Source organism: Callorhinchus milii, unplaced genomic scaffold (assembly GCF_018977255.1).
Source record: "Callorhinchus milii isolate IMCB2004 unplaced genomic scaffold, IMCB_Cmil_1.0 Scaffold1, whole genome shotgun sequence".
Lineage (NCBI taxonomy): Eukaryota > Metazoa > Chordata > Chondrichthyes > Chimaeriformes > Callorhinchidae > Callorhinchus > Callorhinchus milii.
The window spans coordinates 64,791,933-64,815,220 of record NW_024704742.1 but is presented as its reverse complement, the minus strand read 5'-3'; the positions used below and the strand labels follow the sequence as shown (position 1 = coordinate 64,815,220).

The window sequence follows — 23,288 nt, the reverse complement described above, 5'->3', positions numbered from 1 at the left end:
AGGAATGCACACTCGCCCCCAGGAGGGATGCAGTCTTTCAGCGTATCTGCCCCTGCTCTCTGGAGCTTCATCCTGGAGCCCCTACGATTTGCCCCATCCCTCGCCTCAAGACGTTCCTCCTTGAGCTCACCTTTGGTCATCTTTCCCAAACCCACTCCCCCACCCCACCTTGACTCCAACCCCCAACTCGGTTGCAAACCCTGGAGTGTCTCGCGCTGTCGGACATCCTACCGATGGGAAAGGCGCTTCATAAATGTAAATTTGTCGTTGCTTTTCCTCATTCCAAAGAGTATCAGGTGCAGGTTGGCATGAGCCCAGAGAGTGTTTTGGTGTAACTGTTGGAGTTTAATCAGCTACTCATTTGATGTTTAATTGCATTACTTGTTAAAGCTTTGGCTTGACCAAATTAACAGGAACTGAGTGGAAAGACTCCCTGCTCCCAGTGACCAAACAAGTCAACAGGAGCCACTTCAGCTCCAAGGGGACCACCTACCTCCCCTTACACTGATCCTGTGTGTGAGAAGGGTTGGTGAGTCCGAGAGAAGGAGGGAGGCGGCAGGAGACAGTGTGCTCAATTACAGGTGCCAGATTCTGAAAATAAAATTATTTTTTTCCTCCTTTCAGTGTATAGCAATTTCATGTAAAAGTATTTTTTGGAAGTATTCTGAACAATGGGGAAAAAGAAAACCTCTGATACGGTACGGAAAACAAAAGGCACACGAGACATTAAAACCAACCCGTTTGAATTAAAGATAAACAAACAGAAATTTCAGATTCTTGGACGAAAAACAAAACATGACCGTGGTTTGCCTGGAGTATCCCGATCCAAATCTATCAAAAAGGTAAAAGATTGGTACTTTTCAGTATTTATTCTCAGTTTTTTAATTGCTGTCTGTTTTTTTGCTGAGATGTGTCGGTGTCAGGTGAGGGGGGAAGTGATCAGGTTGTGCTGTGATGTTCTCCTGGGATTTTGACAAGTTGCTTACTTCCTGTCCAACCTCATGCTTAAAGAATGACCACTTGGATAAGGTACCAGACAGAGGTTGTCCATTGCTTCAGGGAACTGCAAGCCAGCATGAGCCTTCAGCAGATGGGTGGACAGGAAGACTTTGTAAACATTGCTGCACAATGTGTCCTAATTCATTCGGTCATTTAATTTTTTTTAATCAGAACAATTCCACCCTGCTAAATTAAACAAATGCATCTTAGAAAGATGCTAATATACTGTTTGCACTTAATAGACAAGTGTTTTTGAATTAAAAATGAGAACTGTACATATCATACATTCCAGTCACAGTACAGGGTATCTACAAAGTCCTTGTTACCCCCGTTACAAAACAGTGACATGAGAATCCGGAGGAGCTGAAACAAGCTGTTAAGATGGATTTCGCCTCATCAGTCCATCCATTTTCCAGAAGATGTCGCACTGAAAATGGCGACGGATAATTAACTGCCATGAAAATGATGGGCTCACACACACCGATCCTCTGGACGTCTAAATACAGTTAAACACTTGTACGGAATACAATTAAGTACTTCTTCCAAATGTTTCAGTTGTTGGTCAGTGTTGCTGTGTGTAAAAAAAAAAACAACCACAACAACAAATTGGAATAACGGACCTTTGTGAACACCCATATACTCAGTTAACTGTGACAATGAATTTTTGATAGTCATCTGTCTGATGCAAACAAATAGCCAAAATATTTGCAACTTTTGTTTTTCAAGGGCAGTGGTTTCAGCGATGCTCCATATCTTGTAGAAAAAATGAATGCACTTTATTCATTTGTCTTCTAGCGAACTGAGACCTTGCTGAAGGAGTACAGGGAGAAGGACAAAGCCAATACCTTCATTGACAAACGATTTGGTGAATATGATACTAAGTTAACTCCAGAAGAAAAGATGATGAAGAGATTCTCTTTGGAGAGACAGGTAATGGCTTACTGTGTAATACAAAACAACATTATTTAGTGCTTTTGTTGGCCAATTTCTGAGTTTGTTTTTAATTTAGAAACTCTTTTTCCTCAGTAATTAATGAGAACCTCAGAAAATCAAGATTTTTTCAAGGATCTACATGATCTTAAATTTTAAGATCGTGGTCTTTTCTACCGTGAGGAAATTGGAGCCATTGATATTCTTGTTTAGTTGGATGGTGGCATTGAATATTGTCAATTCACGGGTATTTGACAAATTAGTTAGATGCAGCACAGCCTGCAGACAAAACCTATTTGCTTGTAAAATCCACAGTCACTGCACTTTACAATATATCTTATGGAGCCCTGTAGTGATTAGAGCACTGGCTTCACAAGCGAGAGACCTGGGTTCTATTCCCGGCAGAGCAACACTTTGGGCAAGTTTCCTTACTCCATATGCCTGATAATAATCCCTCAAGAAAAAAACAAAAATAATTTGGTCACTCAATCCATGTCTGTTTGTGGGACACTGCTGTGCGCAATTGGTGCAAAAATATACAGTCAAATTCACTTTATAGTATATTCTGTGAAGCGCTTTGAGATGTCTCGAAGACGTGAAAAGCGCTATATCAAATGCAAGGATTATTATTATAAAGAGCTTTCAGACGGACAACATGAAAGGCGGCATATCAAATGTAATGATGATTATTCTCATTTTTATTCATTACTCATTACATTTGGTACAACGTCTTTCATGTCAGGAGGACATCTCAAAGCACTTCACAGGATTTACTGTAAAGGACAGTGACTGCATTTTCTAGGTGAAATTCAGCAGCTAATTTGCACACAGTAGTGTTCCACAAACAGGGCATGAAGTGAATGATTTATTTTTTTATGTAAGTGCTGTACGGAGTTTTATATAGTGTAGTGGTTAGTGCTCTCACCTCACAAGCGAGAGGACCTGGGTTTGATTCCCTTAGGCAAGTTCCCTTACTCCACAAGCTTCTGTTTACCTACCAATAAGTAGGAACCCCGTTGTTAGTCGAATAGCAGATTGCTTACTGGGGATAATAATTCCACTTTTTTAAAAAAAATTGGCCACTCAATCCATGACTGTTAGTGGAACACCTGCTGTGCTCAGTTGGCTGCCACGTTTCACCCACAAAATATACAATTAATTCAATTTACAAAATATTCTGTGAAGCGCTTTGAGACGTCTCAATGATGTGATAACAACAACAAGAACTTGCACTTATATAGTGCCCTCCACGTCGGGAGGCGTCTCAGAGTGTTTAACAATGGTGGAGCCCAAGGCTGAGCCAGGGGGAGGGGGGGAGGTGACCATAGATGCGGTCGAAAAGGAAGGTCCTCAGGCGCAACCTGAAGATGGGGAAGGAGGGGGAGAGGCGAAGGGGTTGAGGGAGAGAGTTTCAAAGTTCCGGGGGGTTATGGCTGAAGGCACGGCCGCCGATGGTGGAGTGGAGGATTCGGGGGACGCGGAGGAGGCCGGACCCAGTAGAGCGGAGGCAGTGGGTACTGCTGTGGGGAGAGAGGAGGTTAGAGAGATAGGGGGCTGCCAAGGAATGGAGGGATTTAAACACGAGAGTGAGGATCTTGAAATCGATCCGCTCTGTGACAGGGAGTCAGTGGAGTTTGGCAAGGCCTGGGGTAATCGGGGCATGAAGTCTGGTGTGGGTGAGAATGCGAGCGGCGGAGTTTTAAATGCGCTGAATTTTGTGAATAGTGGAGAAGGAGAGACCAACAAGGAGGGCTTTAGAGTAGTTCAGCCGACAGGTGACAAAGGCATGGACAAGGGTTTCGGCAGCTTTTGGGGTGAGGTATTGTCAGATCCGGGCAATGTGGTGGAGGTGGAAGAAATACAGCAGCTACATTGCGCACAGTAGTGTTCCACAAACAGGGCATGAAGTGAATGACCTATTTTCTATGCAAGTGCTGTATGGAGTCTTATATAGTGTAGTGGTTAGTGCTCTCACCTTGCAATCGAGAGGACCTGGGTTTGATTCCCTTAGGCAAGTTTCCTTACTCCACAAGCTTCTGTTAAGGCACTATTATCAAACGGAAGGATTGTTATTATTCTATGTTTGCCTAATTGTTCTGTGGCCTGTTCCAGCGCCTCCATACAAAGAAGAACGTGTACAATCTGAATGAAGATGAAGAGCTCACTCACTATGGACAGTCCCTGGCAGACATTGAGAAGCTGAATGATATGCCAGACAGTGACAGTGATACAGAGGGTAAACTTTCTGGTGAGTGATTTGACTAGTTCACGTGGAGGTCATATTTTGCCTGTACACTTTTCCAGTTGCCTTTATCCTTCCTCTGGTGATGTGACATGACTGCAGAATTTTCATTTGTACGTTGCATTCTCTTTCCCCTCTCCCCTTAGGAAATATATTTATTTTTTAAAAAGTTTACCAGCAAAAAATTATATCTCTGGCTCCAGCAATAGAGTGATGTGGAGAGGGCCACCTGATTTTAAGTATCGTATCTCATGGCATAGATTATTGAAACTAATACCCGATTTTGTGACCGCAGCTGAGCATGTGCTCGGTAGAGGTGGTAGCTTTTAACTGTATCTTGAACAACATTTAAAACTCATTCATTTGATGATTCCTTAGCAGTCCGCTCCGTACTTGAGAGCTTTGAAGTGAGAATTGGGGAGCAGAGCTTGTATACCACAGCAGTGTTACCCATCTTGTGAAAATAGTAATAATTTGTCGCTATTTTGTAGTGTAAACCCAGCGTTGAATTCCTTAATTAAATTAATAAGAATTGTTATTTTTTACTCGAGTCAAAGATGCAAGATTTTCATTAAAACAGGGTGTTTCTTAGAATTGATAGACCCTTAGAATTCCAGTAAGGTTTCTTTCTCTCCCACCCCCTCCCCTGCAAAATTATTTCATATCTGCTTTCATCTTAAGATTTGAGTAAATACCGTTGATCACTATATTAATCTATGAGCCAGCTAAGTACCCCCCTCTCTCTTTTGCAGCTGAATTTACCGCAGCTGCACATTTTGGGGGTGGAGGGTTGCTACGGAAAAAGACTTCATCTGAACAAGAGGAGGAGGAACACAAGCCGAAATCCCGGAAGGAGTTGATTGAGGATCTTATTGCAAAATCCAAGAAGGAGAAGGTATACTGTGCCCAAAGTCTTTGTTTTGGGGGTATTTATACCATAGGGACAGAAAGACTTTGGTAGCCAAGGGAAATGATAGTGCGTCAATCAACAGCACAGCTGGCAAAATAAGAGCGTAAGAATTGCTATACGAAAGACCAAGGTCCATCCAGTTCGACTTCCACCATCCTGGCAGTCACTTGCACATGTCCTGCACCAAACTTTATATTGTATCCAGATATAACGATAAGAACATAAAAGAATCGTTCACTGTATTTGAATTTTCAATTATTTTGCTTTTGTATCCAGTCTTAAGATGCAAAGCGCATTTGGTCCTAAAGCTTGTTTTTGATAATGGATTTGTTTTGATGTGGTCAACAGCACGAGCGTCAGACGCAGAGGGAGGAGGCACTGGTGCTCACTCAGAAACTGGACAAAGAGTGGAAAGAAGTACATTCTCTCCTGGCTTGCAAAACTCCCAACGCCGGACCTAAGAAAGCAGAGCCACAGCAGCCCAAGGTGAGAGATTGCAGGGATGTTGGCTTGACAGACTGATCTGTCACAATATTCTGAAACAAAATGGATCCAGTTTTGGGATTGTATGTGATGGCCATTTTCTGCTGGGACTGATCCAGATGCAAACTAAATCTTTCTGTGAGTAGTCCAGTGCAAATAATTTGAAATATATTCAACCCAACAACTCTGGAAACCTATGCCAGGTGCTTAGTTGTTTTGTTTCAAAAGATCTATTACTGAAGATTCAAGTTTTTGCCCACAAAATATACAGTCAATTCACTTTAGAGTGTATTCCGTGAAGCGCTTTGAGACATTTCAATAAGGTGATATAAGGTGCTATATCAAATGCAAGGATTATTATTATTTATTATTATAAAATGGGATGGAGCAGGGAACAGTGGGGTGGGTGTTGTGGAAGGATGAGATCGGAAGGGCCAAAGAACCTTCTACATCCAGACCAATCTTGAGATCTTGTGAACTATAATGACAATAATGCTAATTTAAGAATTATTTATCAATACTGTTAAGGTGAGGGTAAAGTGCTGTTTGTTTGGAGAGAGGGGAAATGTGGAAGTTTTTTACAGGATGTAGATGTTGCATTGGTTTGGAATTGTAGATTATTCCTTAGGTGTAAGGATGTACTACTATAGTAGTACATTTTCAATTGCAATGCAATTTGCAGTTATATAGGGCCTTTCATGTTGAACTCACAACTTTCTGACTCAGAGGAGTAAGAGCTACCAATTGAGACAGGCTGACAGGATGTGTATGTTTAGGTGCTTTTAGAAGTTGTGTTAGAGAGTGAAGTGAAATTGAAAACAAATCAATCAACAGTAAAATTGTGCTTTTCACAAACATTTTCTTGAATAAAAAAAATCTTGTCCTTTAGGTTGACGATTATGATATTCTGGTCCGAGAACTGGGCTTTGAGATGAAGGCACAGGCCTCCGATCGACTGAAGTCTACAGAAGAGCTGGCAAAGGAGGAGAGTGAGCGTCTGGAGAAACTTGAGGTACAGAATCTCACTGAATTCCTCTGGTTGTGAGTAAGAATAATTGCAGTCTTCACAATTGCCATTCGACTGAGTCTATTTGCAACAGCAGGTGTCAGACGCCATCCGTTACATTTCATTGTTGGCCTTTCGGTCACTGCCACTGATTTATGGTTGTTTCGAAGCATTACTGAAGTAAGTTCAATAAGTGTGTGTGTGTGTGTGTATATATATATATATATACACACACACACACACACACAGCAGTGGGAACTCTGAAACATGGGGATATGATTTGTCCATTAGTGGGCATTTATGATATTTTGACTTTGAATTTCAGGCAGAAAGATTGCGCCGAATGCGGGGAGAGTTTGAAAATCGGGGCAAGAAAAGGCCGAAGCACATGTCTGCGGATGATTTGCACGATGGCTTCATTCTGGACAAAGATGACAAGCTTCATCTTACTTACAAGGTATGGGTTAATGGCTGTTAAATCTGGACTATCTTCTCCAGTAGGTAAAGTGGAGACTGAGACTTTAGTACAAAAGGGTTTATATATTATTATTATATACTCTACCTGTGTTGCTTGATTATCATAAAATAAATACCTATTCCTCTCCTGATGGCCTAGTGCATAAAGGCATTACCTGCTTTGGCACGAGGACATACTGACTAGATTGTTGGAGGTTCAAATCCCAGTCTGTGTTCATATTAGCCAGGGCAACATTAAGGACATTAGTCCAGTGCCTCTGAGTTAGGGAGGGGATAATCAGACTGGCCTTCTACTTCTCATCACCATCCAGACCTCTACTGTAGTTTGCATGGATTTTGGGTGATTTAAAAGGATACAGCAATGAACTTGAACCTCTAATGCATTTTTCACTCATTCCTGTTTCAGAATCTATGTAAATAAAATGTATTTCAACGATGCCACTGTGGGCTGTAACTGCTGGGTTGCACTAGATGTGGGTGATCTCATGCTTGATACTGTACTACAATAACCTTCATAGCGCCCTTCACATGTGGCAGCGCCTTGGAGCACTTAACTATAGTGTAGGGGGGAGGTTTTTCCTACTGGCTATTGATATCGCCCGACTCCACTGGCTCCCTATCCTTCAGAGGATCCAGTTCAAGATCCTGGTCCTCGCATACAAAGCCCTCCATGGCCTCGCCCCACCCTACCTCTGTGACCTCCTAACTCTCTACCAACCCGCCCGTTCCCTCTGCTCAGCCGGCTCCGGCCTACTCCACGTCCCCCGACCCACCCGCACCACCATTGGCGGGAGAGCCTTCAGCCACTCTGCCCCCAACATCTGGAATTCCATCCCCCAGTCACTCCGCCTCGCCCCCTCCTTAGCCTCCTTCAAGTCCCGCCTCAAGACCCTCCTCTTCGACCAAGCCATCAGCCACCCCCCTTATCCTCCCTTACCCTCCCTGACCCCAGCTCAGGTCTGAAAGGCTGTACACTGTCCAGCACCTTGGGACGTCCTCCCGACATTAAAGGCGCTATACAAGTGTAATCTTGTTGTTTTTGTTGATTATACGGAGGAATCGATTAGCAGCTGAGCAATGAGAGGATGCCCTTTTTGCTGCATTGCAACACATTTCCTACTACATGTTCATAATCTGTTTTTTTCTCCAGAGATTTGTTGCAAACTGTATTGATTCAAATCTTAAAAAAAATTGTGGTAGAACCTGATGTCTTGATTATGTGATTAAATGAAAATGGATTTGTGGTTGTTACAATGGGACATTGTGTGGCCAATATTACATTTGAGCCGGTGGAAGAAGTTTTGACTTGTGCTTTTGCTTTGTTAACAGGATGAGGAAGAAGAGGAAGGGGGAGAGGAAGATGGGGAGGAGGAAGAAAGTAACAATGCGATGGATAGTGAAAATGAAGAGGAAGATGAAGATGAAGATAGTGGTGACGAAGAGGAGGAAGAGGACAGTCATTCAGATCTGGAGTCTGATAATGAAAAGGAAGAAGATGATGGGGATGATGATGATGGCGATGATGATAATGAGGGTGATTCAAATGATAAAAAGAGACCTGCTAAACCTATATCAACTAAAGAAAAAGTACAGGTTGAAGAAGAAAAGCAAGCGATGATAACAGCGGCCAAATCTGAGCTCCCTTTCACTTTTCCTGGTAAGTCGTTGACTCCTGAGGGGAGGCCAGCGTGATCTCATGCTTGATACTCTAGCCCTGGGGTCTGATAGACAAATCAAGAACCTTTTCTCATTGCGAGTGTCATTAAGTGGAAGTGCAGCTATAATACTGGTTTCAGGAAAATAGAAACGGAACACAAAGAATCCTAAGCCAATATTAAAAATTGTAATTTTATTGGCTACGTATTTAAGATGTGCCCTTTGATTTGTAACACTTTTGTTTTTTGCAGTCCCTGAATCCTTATCCCAACTGAAATCTTTGCTAACGGGGAAGGAAACAGAAAATCAGTGTTTGATAGTGGAGCGCATTCAGAAATGCAACCACCCAAGCCTTGCTGAAGGAAACAAACTCAAATTAGAGGTAAGCTTGACTTTAGGGATCTTATGTGCTTATAAAGTTGGGTGTTAATCCCAGTTTGTATACTTCTGTATTTTGGACACCCCGTGGCAAAATTGATCACCAATTCATTATAAAATATATTTTTTAAAAAGTGGCGTTTTTTTNACAGGTATGGGTATTGAAAATAAGAGCAATGAGTTAAGATTGTACAATATTTAAGACTGTGTTTTCAGTCCTAGATTTGTGAACTACAATATAGTTCGGACATCACAGCTATGTGGGGTTAGTGGTTATTACACTGCCTCGCAAACGAGAGGATCTGGGTTCGATTCCCGGATGGAGTGAAACCATAGACAAATTTCCTTACTCCATATGCCTCTGTTTACTTAACAGTAAGTAGGAACCCGATTGTTAGTTGATTGGTGGATTACTTTCTGGGGATAATAATCCCTCCAAAAAAAAAAAATAATAATAATAAAACAAATGTAATTGTAATTTGGTCACTCAATTCATGACTGTTTGTGGGACACTGTTAGCTGCCACATTCTGCCCACAAAATATACAGTCAATTCACTTTACAGTATATTCTGTGCAGGACTTTGAGACCTCTTAAAGACTTTGACATTCTGTTGCTAAAGATGTCACCTTGGAGCCAGCTCAGCTCCAAGGAGACCACACTTACCCTCCCACCATGACAACAGGGGGATAATGGACATAACACTGTAAAGACGCAGGCGTGGCAGACCAATTACCTCCTTTAAGACAAACATTTTTTGATGAGATATCTACTTCTTCAGATTATCCTCCCATTCAAAAAAAAAAGCACTTTTTAATCACCCGTGTTTCTACTTTATTATTAAGTTTGTGTGAAATGTAAACTTCCGATGATCATGGAAACGTGGTCAAATTGCCAGAATCCAGCTTTCAATGTGTAAAATTGAAAATAATAATAATCCTTGCATATAGCGTCTTATCACGTCGTCTGAAGACGTCTAAAAGCAAGAAACTAAGGCTTGAATACAAGTGAAAGATTTTCACAAAATGTTCAGTATCCTCATGTCATCTGTTATCAGAAACTCTTTGGGTTCCTGTGGGAATATGTTGGGGAGCTGGCAACCAGGAGGCCACCAGATTTGAAGACTATTGACAAGATGGTACCGTGAGTATCACAAAAACTTCAGACTCTTAATAGAAATAAGAAGGAAAAATAATATGGTAAATATTCCTTGCATTTGATTTAGCGCCTTATCATGTCGTCGAGACTTCTCGAAGTGCTTCACATGATATACCTCAAAGTGGAATGACTGTTTAGTTGTGGACGAAACGTGGCAACCAGTTGCATACAGCAATGTCCCACAAACAGCTATGGAGTGAGTGACCAATTTGGGGAATTTGTTGGGTCAGGACACTGGGAGAAACTCCCTTCTCTTTTCGACTAGTGTCATGGGATCATTAACCTGAGCACCTGAGCAGGCAACTCCGACAAAGAAACACCCCAACAATGCATTGGAATATCATCTTAGACGATGCGATTCCAAGTCCCAACTTGGGACTTGAACCCACAACCTTCTGATTCATAGGCAAGAGTGCTACCGTCGTACCTATACCATAGATTATTCCCACTGCTTGGTAAATTGGTAACGCAACAGCATCTTGCATTTATATCGCTCCCTTCATGTAGGATAATGTCTCTGAGTGCTTCACAGTGACGTGGTCAGACACTGAGCGGGGTGAGGGTGGAAGTGACAAAAGGCACAGGATAGTTATATAAAATTGAAAATACTGTAAGCCTTGTGCTTGATGTTTGTGTCAAATTCATCCACAAAATACACTCGGTCAAACTACTTTATAACACATCCTGTGAAGCGCTTTGAGACACCGCGACGAAATGAAAAGACACTATCAAACGCGAGGATGTTTTATTAAAATTGAAAAGAGTTTATCGCTCGTGAAGGATTTCCATAAATGTCCAATATCCTCAATATGTCATCTGCTGTCAAACATTTTGGCTTCTTGTAGGAATAAGTGGCTTTTTGAGACAGAGACTGTAACAACATTGAACAAGGAATTGGATAGAAATTTGAAGAGGACTAGTCAAAAAGGAAATAGAGAATTTGAGTAGTTCTAGTGGAAGAGCTATCATCAGTTTAAGCTCGATGGGTCAAAAGGTTCCCTTTTCTGCTGTAATTTATGCTGTAATCGCTGGGAGACCTTGACCCGCTTGAAGGATGCTATATAAATGCTAGTTTTTGTAATTCAGTTGATTGGAAAATATATTAAATACTGAACTTTTTTGTTTTTTCAATGAATGAATTTATTGGTTTACTTAAAAATTATTAGTTTTTTAGCAGTTCATCCACAGTAACGTTTTGTAACTTTGCACATCGCATACCTTTGGTGTCTGAAGTAATCAGAGCTGTTAAATGACAGGTCATTGTCTGCCAAATAATAAGCTCAGAATCTAAACTGATATTTCAGGACTGACCTGACCCCACCCCCCTCCCCACTCACACACAAGTATACAAATTTTAGGCAAGTTTCCTTACTCCACACGTCTTTGTTTTTCTAGCAGGAAGTAGGAACCCAAACCCGGTTGTTAGCCGATTGGCGGATCACTTTTCGGTGGTAATAATCCAAAAAATCAAACTCAATTCACGACTGTTTGTGTGGACACTGCTGTGCGCAATTGGCTGCTGAGTTTCACCTACAAAGTACAGTCAATCTGTGTTACAGTATATTCTGTGAAGTGTTTTGAGATATCTCAATGGTGTGATAAAGCGCTATATCAAATGCAGGGATTATTATTATTGAAGTTAAGTAATAGTTCAGAAATGTTGTTTTCAAAATGGTACAGATGTGACTATAATGGTAAAATGCAGCACAAGTGGTCAAGTTGCTAAAGGAGCAATTATGATTGTCTCAATTTAATAATCCTTGCATTTGATAAAGCGCCATATATCGTTATACATCTCAAAGTGCTTCACAGAATATATTGTAAAGTGGATTGACTTAAAGTATTAAAATAAAAAATAGAGTCAAAAGTTACATCTGAGTTTGCTTGACACGTGGGCTTGGGAAGAAGAGTTACCCATGAACTGATGTACTAGTAAAATTATTGAGGAGAACAATCCGTAGTGTACATTTAGTATGGTTTTGTTCCTGCCTTTTTGTTTTCCACAGACAGTTGTATGAATTGTCCCAGATGTTTCCTGAAGTTGCATGTGGTTGCGTACAATCAAGTCTTCAGCAAAGTATGCAGGAATTGGACAGTCAGCTGGAGGCCAACGGTCGTGCTCCTTTTCCTGGACTAGACAAGGTAAATCATCCATTAATCAGCAAAAGGAGGTTAGGTTTCCACAAAGGAACTGAAAGAGTTGAGTGCGGGAGTTTATCAGACAGTGTTGGTGTCGTGAGGCTGGTGTACCCAGGCTGGCTCTCACAAGACCAAATGTGCTGTCACTAGGCTATTGGCAATATAAAAAGAGAAGGATCAGAAGTGACCGATGGGCAGACTGGTAGGAAAGTGTAAATGGGGAAAGTAAGGACAGTGCCCGTGTGGAAGAGTAACAAATTAACTTTGCTGTGAGCAATTGGCTGTCGTGTTTTGCACGCAAAATACACAATCGATTCACTTTACAGTATATCCTGTGAAGCATTTTGAGACATCTCAACACATGATAAGGTGCTATATCACATGCAAAGATTATTATTACTACTAACTTGAACTGAACATTTGTGGACTTCTAGATAAAAGCTGCAGAAAACTTCATTAATGTGCTCAGCACTCATATTAATATCATTAATATTTTAGTAGTTAATTTCTCATTTGTGTGCAATAATAGATACTGGAGAGCAAAGAGATCATTTTTATGTTTTCTCTGTCCCCACCACCCAAATCCTATTTCCTAACTCAGGTCTCTGACAACAATAACTTGCATTTATATAGCGCCCCTCACGCACGGTCACGTCTCAGGGAGCTTTAACTGACAATGCTGTTTCCCACAAAAATAAAATTGAATGGCCATGATCCTCTGGTCTGCACATTGATTCAGTAATAATAATAAAATAATCATAATCCATCCTTAAAGACATGCTGTAGTATCTTTCACTTCGGGAGGATGTCTCAAAGTGCTTCACAGGATTTACTGTAAACAGTAGTGACTAATTTGTAGGTGAATGCAGCAGCCAATTTGCACACGCCAGTGTCACACTAACAGCCATGAAGTGTATGACCAACTTTATTTGGGGGATTGTTGCCCAGGAAACAGGGAGAAACTCCCTTCACTATTTGAATAGTGCCGTGGGATCTTTATTGTCCACCTGAACATGCAGGTGGGACCTCGATTTAATGTCTTATCCAAGATGACACCTCCAACAATGCATCGCTCCCCCAGCACTGACCTGGAGGAGAAGGAAGATTCTCTGCCTTGGAAATCCAGGTCTTCACTGTGACTATATTAATAATATAGAATTTGTTTCCTTTTTCAGCTAATCTACTTGAAAATTGCATCATCTTTGTTTCCGACCTCTGATTTCCGACATTCAGTGGTTACTCCAGCAATGGTCTACATGAGTCATATGGTTATCCGGGTAAGTGAAGATAGAGTTGGTATTTTTGCAGTTCCTCATTTTGGTATAAGTGCTGTTAGACCTTTGGGTGATTGCACTAAACCCACATACTGTAGCTTATATGTTGTCTTAATATCTTAATGTTTACCTTGTGAAACCACCCGGCTTACATTACACTAGGGGCAATTTGATGCCCAGAAATAATAGTTAAAAATAATAATCCTTGCATTTGATATAGCGTTTTTCACGTCAGGAGGACGTCCCAAAGCGCTTCACAGAACACACTGTAAAGTGAATTGACTGTATATTTGTGGGCGAAATTGTGTAGTTGTGTCTTTATTGGAGACCATATTAAAGCATTTATTAAAACTTGTGGGTTTTTCCCCCTCTCGGAAATCAGTGCTCTGTTACCTCGCTACGAGACATTGCTGCTGGACTGTTCACCTGCTGCGTCTTCCTCGAGTACGTTTCTCTCTCGAAACGTTTTATTCCTGAAGTCGTGAATTTCCTGCTGGGAATTCTCCACATGGCCGTTCCTAACAAAGGCGAAATTCTGGGTACGTTTTTTGCTTTCTATGAGCGGAGAGTTAACACAAAAAAGCTTGGAGTAATTTAGTTGAATCTGAATTTGCTGAATTATAATAATAATAATAATGATCCTTGTATTTTGTGTAAAGTTGGTCTCAAAGTGTTAGACACGGAATTGCTGTCGAGTATAATATGATCTTAATTTTGAATTCCACAGTTTCTGTGTAGCATGGAGAATTGGGTATATTATTGGAGTTGTATAGATGGAGAGTTACAGGTGCCTACAGTTATGTGATAAACAGCAGCTGAAAAGTCTCACTCTTGGAGGTTCCAAATTTGCAAGATCGGCTTTGATTTTTTTAAATGCTATTTTTTTTTAAAAGTACTCTCCGTTCAAACTTGAATAGCATTTAAAGAATATTGTGCAGCTTTGCCTATCACTCCTTTTAACAGAGGTTTTTATTGATACAATTCATCTCTTATTGAAAATGCCACAATGTTCGAATATATCCCTGTACACGAGGTGGCACTTTTGTATGTGCCTGTGTTTGCTTCATTGTCCCTCTGGTTGGATTTTGATAAAACACTCAAGGTCAACTATGCTCATCTGGTTAATGTGTATTTCTGTAGGATACACACTGGTACCTCCTTTTAAACCTGGTGGGAAATTCTCTGACTTACTTGTGGTGAAAGATAAAAAGGCTGCAGAATCGTGGGAAAGGAAGCCGCTGCCGATATCTATGATTCAGGGTGTGGAACTGAAAGACGAGCCACAAGTGACACATTTCAGGTCAGTAGGAAATGATCAATGCCGTGCTTACCATCGGATGGATCTGTAGAGTTTAATGGAGCTTATCTGGCAAGTTTCCACAGTCATGCAGAGGAGCAGCTGTCCTATCTCACAGAATTATGAATGGCTAGAGAAAATGATGAGAGTTCATGTCCAAATATAACATTTTGATTGTGTCGCTGCAACATAATGATAATAATAATCCTTGCATTTGATAGAGCGCTTTTTCGTGTCTTCTCGACGTCTCAAAGTGCTTCACAGAATAGACTGTAAAGTGAATTGACCGTATATTTGTGAGCGAACGCGGCAGCCAATTGCGCACAGCAATGTCCCACAAACAGTCGTGGATTGAAAGTGACCAATTTATTATTTTTGTGTTGGAGGGATTATTATTAGGCGTGTGGAGTAAGGAAACTTGCCCAAGGTTTCGCCCTGCCTGGAATTGAACCCAGGTGTTTTGCTTGCAAGGCGAGTGCTCTAACCACTGAGCTACAGGACTCTATAATCCTTGCATTTGATGTAGTGCCTTATCACGTCGTTGAGACGTCTCAAAGTGCTTCACAGAATACACTGCAAACTGAATTGACTATTTTGTGGGCAAAACAGTAGAAGAGCTAAGTCGTTTATAGCTGAACCTTGGGAATAAATTATAACCTTGTATGCAATCTAATTCGTTTTAAAAAAAAAAGTGAGATTTTCATTTAAAGACTTGTTAGGAAGCAGCACAGAAGGATTGGCTGTAGTGCTGTAATAGCAGAATATTTCAGCGCCATAGGATGTGTGTGAGCGTGTGTGGTATGTGTGACAATCTTGTGTGACAATGACCCAATCTTGGGTATAGTCTTCTTTATGATTCTGAGTCTAGAGTTCTGAGCTTTGTGTCCACCAATTCCACTGGCAGCAAGTGGCACAGATAAAGAAATGCATATTAAAATGTTTGTCTTTGATAAACACCTTCGATAAATACAATAATCCTTACATTCGATATAACGCCTTTCTCTTTGGGACAATGTCTCATTTCGCAGTATTTCACAGGATATATTAAATGGTGGTGACTGTGGACCTTCTGGACATTTTAATAAAAATTACCTTATAATAAATAGCACACAGAAGTGTTGGAATTCAGTAACCATCACACTGAAATAACCACACCATGCGGATTCTTTTTCAGTAGACGCTGATCTCTTGCTCGGTTTCATGAAGCTTATATTCTAGCTTTGCTGTTGTGGTTTGTAGAGTTATCCAAACTCTTGAATCCGTTCCAGCCTTTAAACAGACAAATGCATCTGTTCTTTATGTAACAGGGAAGTGAACAGTTTTGTCCGTTCCATCCAACTTCCTGTAAGTTACAATGCGGTTTAACCCCCAAGGGCTGCATATTTTTACACTGCCATAAAGAAATGATTTGTCATTTCTTCACTTCTTCTGGTTCACATTATTGTGCGGGCAGTGACCCGGGCTGTTGTGTTTATTTGTGAAACCAGTGTTGTGTTAGTTTGGGATTTGCGAAAGTTCTGAAACATTTCCAGACTGGTACAGTCAAAACTGAGCTTTAAGGTTGAGAATACTCAGAGGTCACAACTATTTGATTTCAGCCAATTTGCCCCCACTCTCTGGAATTCCATCCCGAGTCCCTCCGACTCACTCCCTCCATTTCTTTCAAGGTCCATCTCAAGACCTTTGTCTTTAACTGCATCTTCATTCACCTTTTCTTTCCCCAACTCCCTTGGCTCCCACCCCCAGCTCAGGTGCCAAGCCTGGACTGTCAAACACTCTAGGACGTCCTCCTGATATCAAAGGCACTATATAAATTAAAATTTGTATTGTATTATCCTGTGCCATTAATTTTCAGTCAGCAATAATGGTTGCGACTTTCTGGGTCTCAAGTAATATAAGTTGATGTGAGCAGTGAGTCATTGAGTTAATATGGCTTTTAATTTCCACAACTGATTATAAATACCGAACTGATAGATGCTGAAATTCACATGCTGTCACTAGATGAAAATAAAATCTGTTCTTGCGAGACTGTGGATTGATTGCAGGTGGGGGTCTGAGCCCACATTACAGTTCTCCACTATCATCAGAAATGACACCAGGCAGAGACCGATTTGACTCCCTACAATACGACGTTCCCAGGGCTGCATCCTGAAATATAATAGCTCAGCTAGCCTTGACTCTGTCTCTTTTCCACATACACACACATAATTGTGTGCGCAAATACACACACGCAATGCCCAGTTCCTCCATAACACAGTAAAGGCTAAATTCATATACTGTACCAGCTACCTCAGTTGGTTTGTAAAATAAGTTAAATATCCCTTGAGGGGATAGTCTTTTACAGATTAATCTTTTGGGAATTAAAGCCATACACTTTCTCCTGAAGTATCCCTTAGAACTGGTCCAGGGCTAGTACAAAGCAAATCATTTTTATAGTATTTTGGAACATTGAAATATCTGTTCCTCTTTAACAAAAAAAATAAACTAGTGGAAACTCCAGTAAAACTAAGAGTGTAACGCTAATCAAACTAGAGATATTTAAAATTGGTGACAACTAATTCAGCCCAAACGGAATAGCGTTGCATTTAAGGATGAGCTGTTCTGACAACCTTAACTTTTAACTTCTCCCAACCCCATGATCTCTGTATGAAACCGTGAAAGAGCCCTTCAAAGGGTTGAGCTCTGTTGCTTTAACCCTTTGAATGCCAAAGCATAATACAACAGCTTTCCATCATGTAACAGTATCTGAAAACACTTTCTGTGAATTTCTACACTGATTAAATGGGAGGAATTTCCAGAACTATATCACAACCTTGTCTCATCCCTACCTCTGTGACATCCTATTGCCCTACCAACCTGGCCACTCCCCTCGCTCAGTGATCACCAGGCTGCTTTATGTCCCCCACCCGATCCACCCCACATCAATGTGGGAACTTTCAGCCATCACCCTCTGAAACTCCATTCCTGAATCCCTCCAAGTCAGCCCCTCTTGTCCCACTTCTTTGATCCATCCTACCCCGCCCACACGCCTCTTCAGCTCCTCTTGGCTCAGTTGCCCAGCCAGCTGTGTAAAGCTCTTTGAGATGTCCTCCTGATGTGAAAGGTGCCAAATTAATGTAAATTTTACTGTATTTGATACTTCATTTGTGGTAAAGTAAACGTCGCATAAGTCATATCAGTTCTGACCATACATTTAATATGACTTATGCAAAGTATGAGTTATATCAAACTTGCATACATTATAAACTCTTGTTTGGCATTTGGGCAGATGTACAGCTTTATACAGATTTATACAGATCAGACTTATGTGAGTTTTATTGTATAAAGCAAACTTCAAAGTGAAAGAAATTGCCACTTGTTACAGTGATTCATTATTACAATCTCTCACTTCTTGCCTGCGGTCCACTGTCAAGCGCATTGAGATGTTATTTTGAAGAGAATGGTGCTGTCCTAACGAAAAGTAAGTTATTCTAACTGGTGATTTTCTTTGAATCCTGCCACAGGTTGTCCTTCGTAGCACAATGTTTGGATTTGTGTAAACGGTGCGCCTCCTTGTACAAATCACTGTCTACCTTCCACCAAATAATTCACCCGGTCAAAACTCTTCTGACTAAATATCTTTGTGTCAACGATTACCCAACACAGCTTCAGGTAGGAAGCTACGGCACTTTCCTTTCATTCCTCAGTGAGCTTTGCTGCCTAGGTTTCTCAAGGTTATTTGAAAAAACTATAGTTAGTTTTCTTTTTGCTCAGCCAGGTGTCTCGACACAAATGAAAACCCATCACCACGCTTAACAGTATCCAAACCAGGCTAAGTTTCACATATGCCACCTACAACTTGGAAAGTTCCCTGTGTCTGGAATGGAATGTGCACTCCCTGGAGGGATGTACCCTGCTTACCTAGATCCTGAGAGTCTTAGACCCGAGCTTGGGAAGAGTTAAGACTTTGGGACCTCAGTGTGCGTTAGGAGTACTGCTGAAGCTTGCTATTGAGAGCATTGTCTGGCCAGCTTCCCACAGCCCGTTAAGGGCTTTGGCTTGTGGGGCCCCTCCAATTCCTGCCGATTAGCCAGGCTGGCTGATCTGTCATCAGCAGTGCCCTGGAACCACCTGGTTTATGAACTGGACTACCGAGACTTCTTAAGAGAATTGACTCAATTACCAACCAAGCAATTCACTATCGAGCCAACTCAAACCCTGCTTACTTCTTGTTCCCCTCCCCAGTAGGAAAGAGTACAGTGAACTTGTTGTATTCAATGTTGATAAGATGCTTTATGAGATGATTACTATTGTGATGGGTAGCTGAGAAATTCTGACCCAAGCTGAATAATTTCTTCCCTTCATTTCATCTCTTAGTGTGAATTAACTTGGCTGGTCTGGCCCTCACTTTAGACTGTAAGGGTGGTGTGGTGGGATGATGCTTCATTTGACAAAGACCTTCAAGGATGAACAAATTCTTGATTTCTTTCCAGATGAATGAAATACTGTGCTGGGGTGCTAACACAGGCTATTAAAATCTCCTCATTTCTGATTTTTTNCTTTAGGACCTGTACCATGAAGTCCTGAAGGAAATAGAAAGTCAACCAAAATCCTATCAGCCCCTTGAGTTTGAAAGGAAGAAACTAGTGCCATTAAAACTTTTCACACCGAAAATAGTGGAAGTGTAAGTAGAGCACACTCAACGCATCACTTAATGGGTAGTCACAGGAGAATCGCACAAAAAGATCATTAAAGAATTACCCTTGTGAATAGGTAGCACTAATTGTGCACTCTGAACAGGAATGCTTAAGGTAACCAGGGATTGAAACTAAGTATTTTCTTCAGCATACGGTATTGCAATGATTCTTGTATCTAATTATGACTATCTGCAAGCATTTTGTGCTGGGGGAAAAAAAAGTAAGCTTTTTTTTACAGTTTCAACTCCCTTGTGTATACAATAAAACTCACATAAGTCATATCATTCAGGACCATAACATTGAATATGACTTGCATGGAGTCCGAGTTGCAGGCAAACTGCATAAATCATGTTAAATATGATTTAATCAATAATCTAGACTGCATGTGTAATTCAAGACTAAATTTCCTGCGATTCAATGTGTCTTGACCCGTTGTCGGATGTGTACTTACCTGAAAGTATTGGAATCGCATTGAATTTTGGGAAATGCAGTTCTTTGCATGCGGCGATGGATCAAGACAACATTTCCCACGATTTAATACAGCTGGTAAGTGTGGGAGTAATGGAGGAGAGGGAAGCAGCATCCTGAGTTAGGAGGTAATTAACACGAGTTGTGCAAAGAAATCTAAATGGTTTTAATAGGAAACTGAAAGGGACTCGGGTGAATGTACAACTTGGGCGATTATATGATTTTTGAAGGTAAGACTTGTGAGAGTTTCACTGTAGTTCCATTGTATCCATCACCTCTCCAGTACCTCAACCACATAGCCATTCTTAATGTGTGAGCTGAGGTGGTGAGAGTCAGCAGGGTGTGTGACAGAGGGGAAGGAGCTAGGAGGCTTGGAATAGATAAGAAAAATGTCTTGATGCCTCAACTGGAAAGCCTAATAAGTTGTAATGCTAACGTGGGCATTAGGAGGATGAGAAACAATTGAGAGCCTTCAAATTTCAGGTGTAATCAAAACCTGTGCTTCCAGGACAGACTATGGGCGGAAACAAGGTGGCTCCAAACTAGAGCGAGAGCGAATGAAGCTTATCCATAAACACAAGCGAGAATTCAAAGGAGCTGTTCGAGAAATCCGCAAAGACTCACAATTCCTGGCCAGACATCAACTTTCCGACATCATGGAAAGGTAAGCAGTCAGTGATGTATATGACAACACAATGTGCATACATTGAGGGTAATTAACTGATTGAACCCTTTGGGTAAAAGGTCACTTCTTCCTTCCAACCCCATTCTCCATTTAGATTCATTATTAACATTACTGTAGTTGACTGGATTTGCCTCCCATTGCAAGATGCATTACGTTATTACTATTTAAGGACTTGTTTTAAAACAAAGTTACTACTAATAATAATAATCCTGGCATTTGATGTAGCGCCTTATCATGTCTTTGAGACGTCTCAAAGAGCTTCACAGAATATACTGTAAAGTGGATTGACTGAATACTTTGTGAGTGAAACGCGGCAGCCAATTGCGCACAGGAGTATCCCACAAACAGTTGTAGATTGAAGTGACCAATTTTTTTTTGAGGGATTATTATCCCCGGAGTGTGATCTACCAATCGACTTAATAACCTGTTGCTTATGTCTCATTGTTTGTGAGATTGCATTTTACTTCCTGATCTGAACAGGATTTAGATTATATTGTAGCATAAAATTCCTGAATACCAATTGAACTACAGAATTTTTTTTAACTCAGTGCTCAGAGAATGCTATCCTGTGTTAAGGGCCCTATATAAATGCAAGTTGTTGTAATGTTGAAACAGTGATCAAACCTGTCTCACAGGATTGGAGTGTACTAAGATTTATTCGCTGGCAGGAGGATCTAAATTGCAACATAATGCTGTATGTAATTGTAACGCGAAAGATACTGGGAAGTGATTTCAAAACTAATCTAATTTTCACATGTGCTTGATGGTCTTAAATCATTTGTAATGTGTACTCAGTTGGTTTCAGATTTAATCAGAACCCTTTTTTTTAGATCATTCATTTGCAATCCCGCCTGGATATTTGTTATCCCCATTTTAATAGAAGTGACAAAGATCTGTTTTTGTGGACAACCTGATAAGTCACTCTAGAGCTCTAGACTGCCAAAATTTGAAGGCCTAAATTAATCTGAGACTTGACTCAACCATTCACACACATACAAAGACTTCCTTTAAGAGAATAAGTACATTAGTTTCACTTAACTGAGATGCAAGAGGGAAGAAATATCTAGTCGAACAATCTCTTCCCACATTTCCCAGCTGAATTTCCTTTCAGATAATTCCAGCAATACCATTGTCTCAAAGTTCATCACGCTCTCTTTACACTGTCCACCTAAAGGTTTAAGACCGCTTTGTGGCAGCTATGTTTTTAACCCTATCTCCTAATTATGGCTATGGTGCAGCTCGCCATTTTAATGAAACATTTAGCACATCAACGGTAGAGTCAAGTGGTGACTAAATGCTTTTACTGCCCTGTTTGGTCACATTCTTGGTTTACTTTGTTTCAGGGATGCGGAGAGGAAGAGGAAGGTGAAATCCTTGTTCCAAAATCTGGCCACGCAGGAGGGTGAATGGAAGGCCATGAAGAGACAGAAGCGGAAAACTTAATAACTTTGTCTTTTGATCAAAGAGAGTGGAGAAGTGCTGTCTGAGCGGGGGCCAGGGAAGCTTTTGGAAGGAGAACGCAGGACTCGAATTTTGAGCAGTGATGATGCTTTCCTGAAGTGTCTTTCCAAAGAATTGAGGAAGATTAACTTGTGGGATACATTTTCCTTATACAACTTTCTGTAATGGAATATTGTAAATGGACTCAGAAAAAGTGTTAAGTAAACAGTTTTTTAAACTACGCTGGTCCTTTCCAACCCTGATCTTAATTGGAACTTCGTTATGACAGGTTAGGTTCTAATGTTTCAGCAAATGTTGAATAGGATTCCAGTTGTTATTAGTCTTTACTCTTGACTAGTGCATAATGATGTTCTGGTAGCTATGAACCGTCCAGTATATCGCTGAGCCATAGAAATTAGAAAGTCATGGGTTGAATTCGCAAGCGAGAAACCTGAGTTCAATTCCCAACAGGGCAAAACCATGGGCAAATTTCCTTACTCTGCACACCTGATGACAATCCCTCTAGAAAGGAAAATAATAATAAATTGGTTACTTCAATCCACAACTGTTTGTGGGACACTGCTGTGTGCAATTGGCTGCCGCATTTCGCTCACAAATATACAGTAAATTCACTTTACTGTATATTGTGTGAAGCACTTTGAGACATCTAGAAGACGTGAAAAGCACTATATCAAATGCAAGGATTATTATTATTATTGAATTCCAGGTCTGTGCTAAATTAGTTGATCTTAGACATAAAGAATATTGTCCTTTGTGCCCCTAGGTTATGAAGGGTGAAAATCATAGAGCAGTGTGACTGTGGATGTCAGATGAGAACTGGGTAGTAAAGACCAGAAAGTTGCAGTTTCAAGTCTCAATCCATACTGAGTCAGCTAATGTCAACGGGGCTGGAGTTGGGAGACTATATTTGTCCCTAGGTTAAGGAGGCGAAATAGTCCATGGTTCTCAGTCTTGCTTGCTATCTGGAGATGGATTATTGCTTGAAGACCACGTGTCGACATAATATCATTTCGTTCGTCCTCACAGTACTCCTTTCGTATTGGTTGAGTG

At 40.8% G+C, this 23,288-nt stretch overlaps 1 protein-coding gene across 1 annotated transcript; it reads left to right on the top strand.

Moving 5' to 3' along the window:
- Nucleotides 1-233: 233 nt before the first annotated feature.
- Nucleotides 234-22,459, top strand: nop14 (NOP14 nucleolar protein homolog (yeast)). Its single transcript, XM_007905261.2, has 19 exons — nt 234-255; nt 625-842; nt 1,795-1,929; nt 4,042-4,177; nt 4,924-5,066; nt 5,430-5,567; nt 6,454-6,576; nt 6,896-7,027; nt 8,377-8,704; nt 8,955-9,085; nt 10,138-10,223; nt 12,245-12,380; nt 13,553-13,654; nt 14,034-14,190; nt 14,792-14,951; nt 18,452-18,599; nt 19,493-19,611; nt 20,601-20,756; nt 22,121-22,459. The coding sequence occupies exons 2-19, from the start codon at nt 672-674 to the stop codon at nt 22,218-22,220; spliced, it is 2,601 nt and encodes an 866-aa protein (XP_007903452.2). The 5' UTR covers nt 234-255; nt 625-671; the 3' UTR covers nt 22,221-22,459.
- The last annotated feature ends 829 nt before the right edge of the window (nt 22,460-23,288 follow it).

Excerpts from the sequence above, each read along its gene's own strand:
- nop14 (XM_007905261.2), top strand. The coding sequence starts at position 672 with ATGGGGAAAAAGAAAACCTCTGATACGGTACGGAAAACAAAAGGCACA. Across the intron at positions 843-1,794 it reads GATCCAAATCTATCAAAAAG|CGAACTGAGACCTTGCTGAA; the intron begins GTAAAAGATTGG and ends TTTGTCTTCTAG. Across the intron at positions 4,178-4,923 it reads TACAGAGGGTAAACTTTCTG|CTGAATTTACCGCAGCTGCA; the intron begins GTGAGTGATTTG and ends TCTCTTTTGCAG.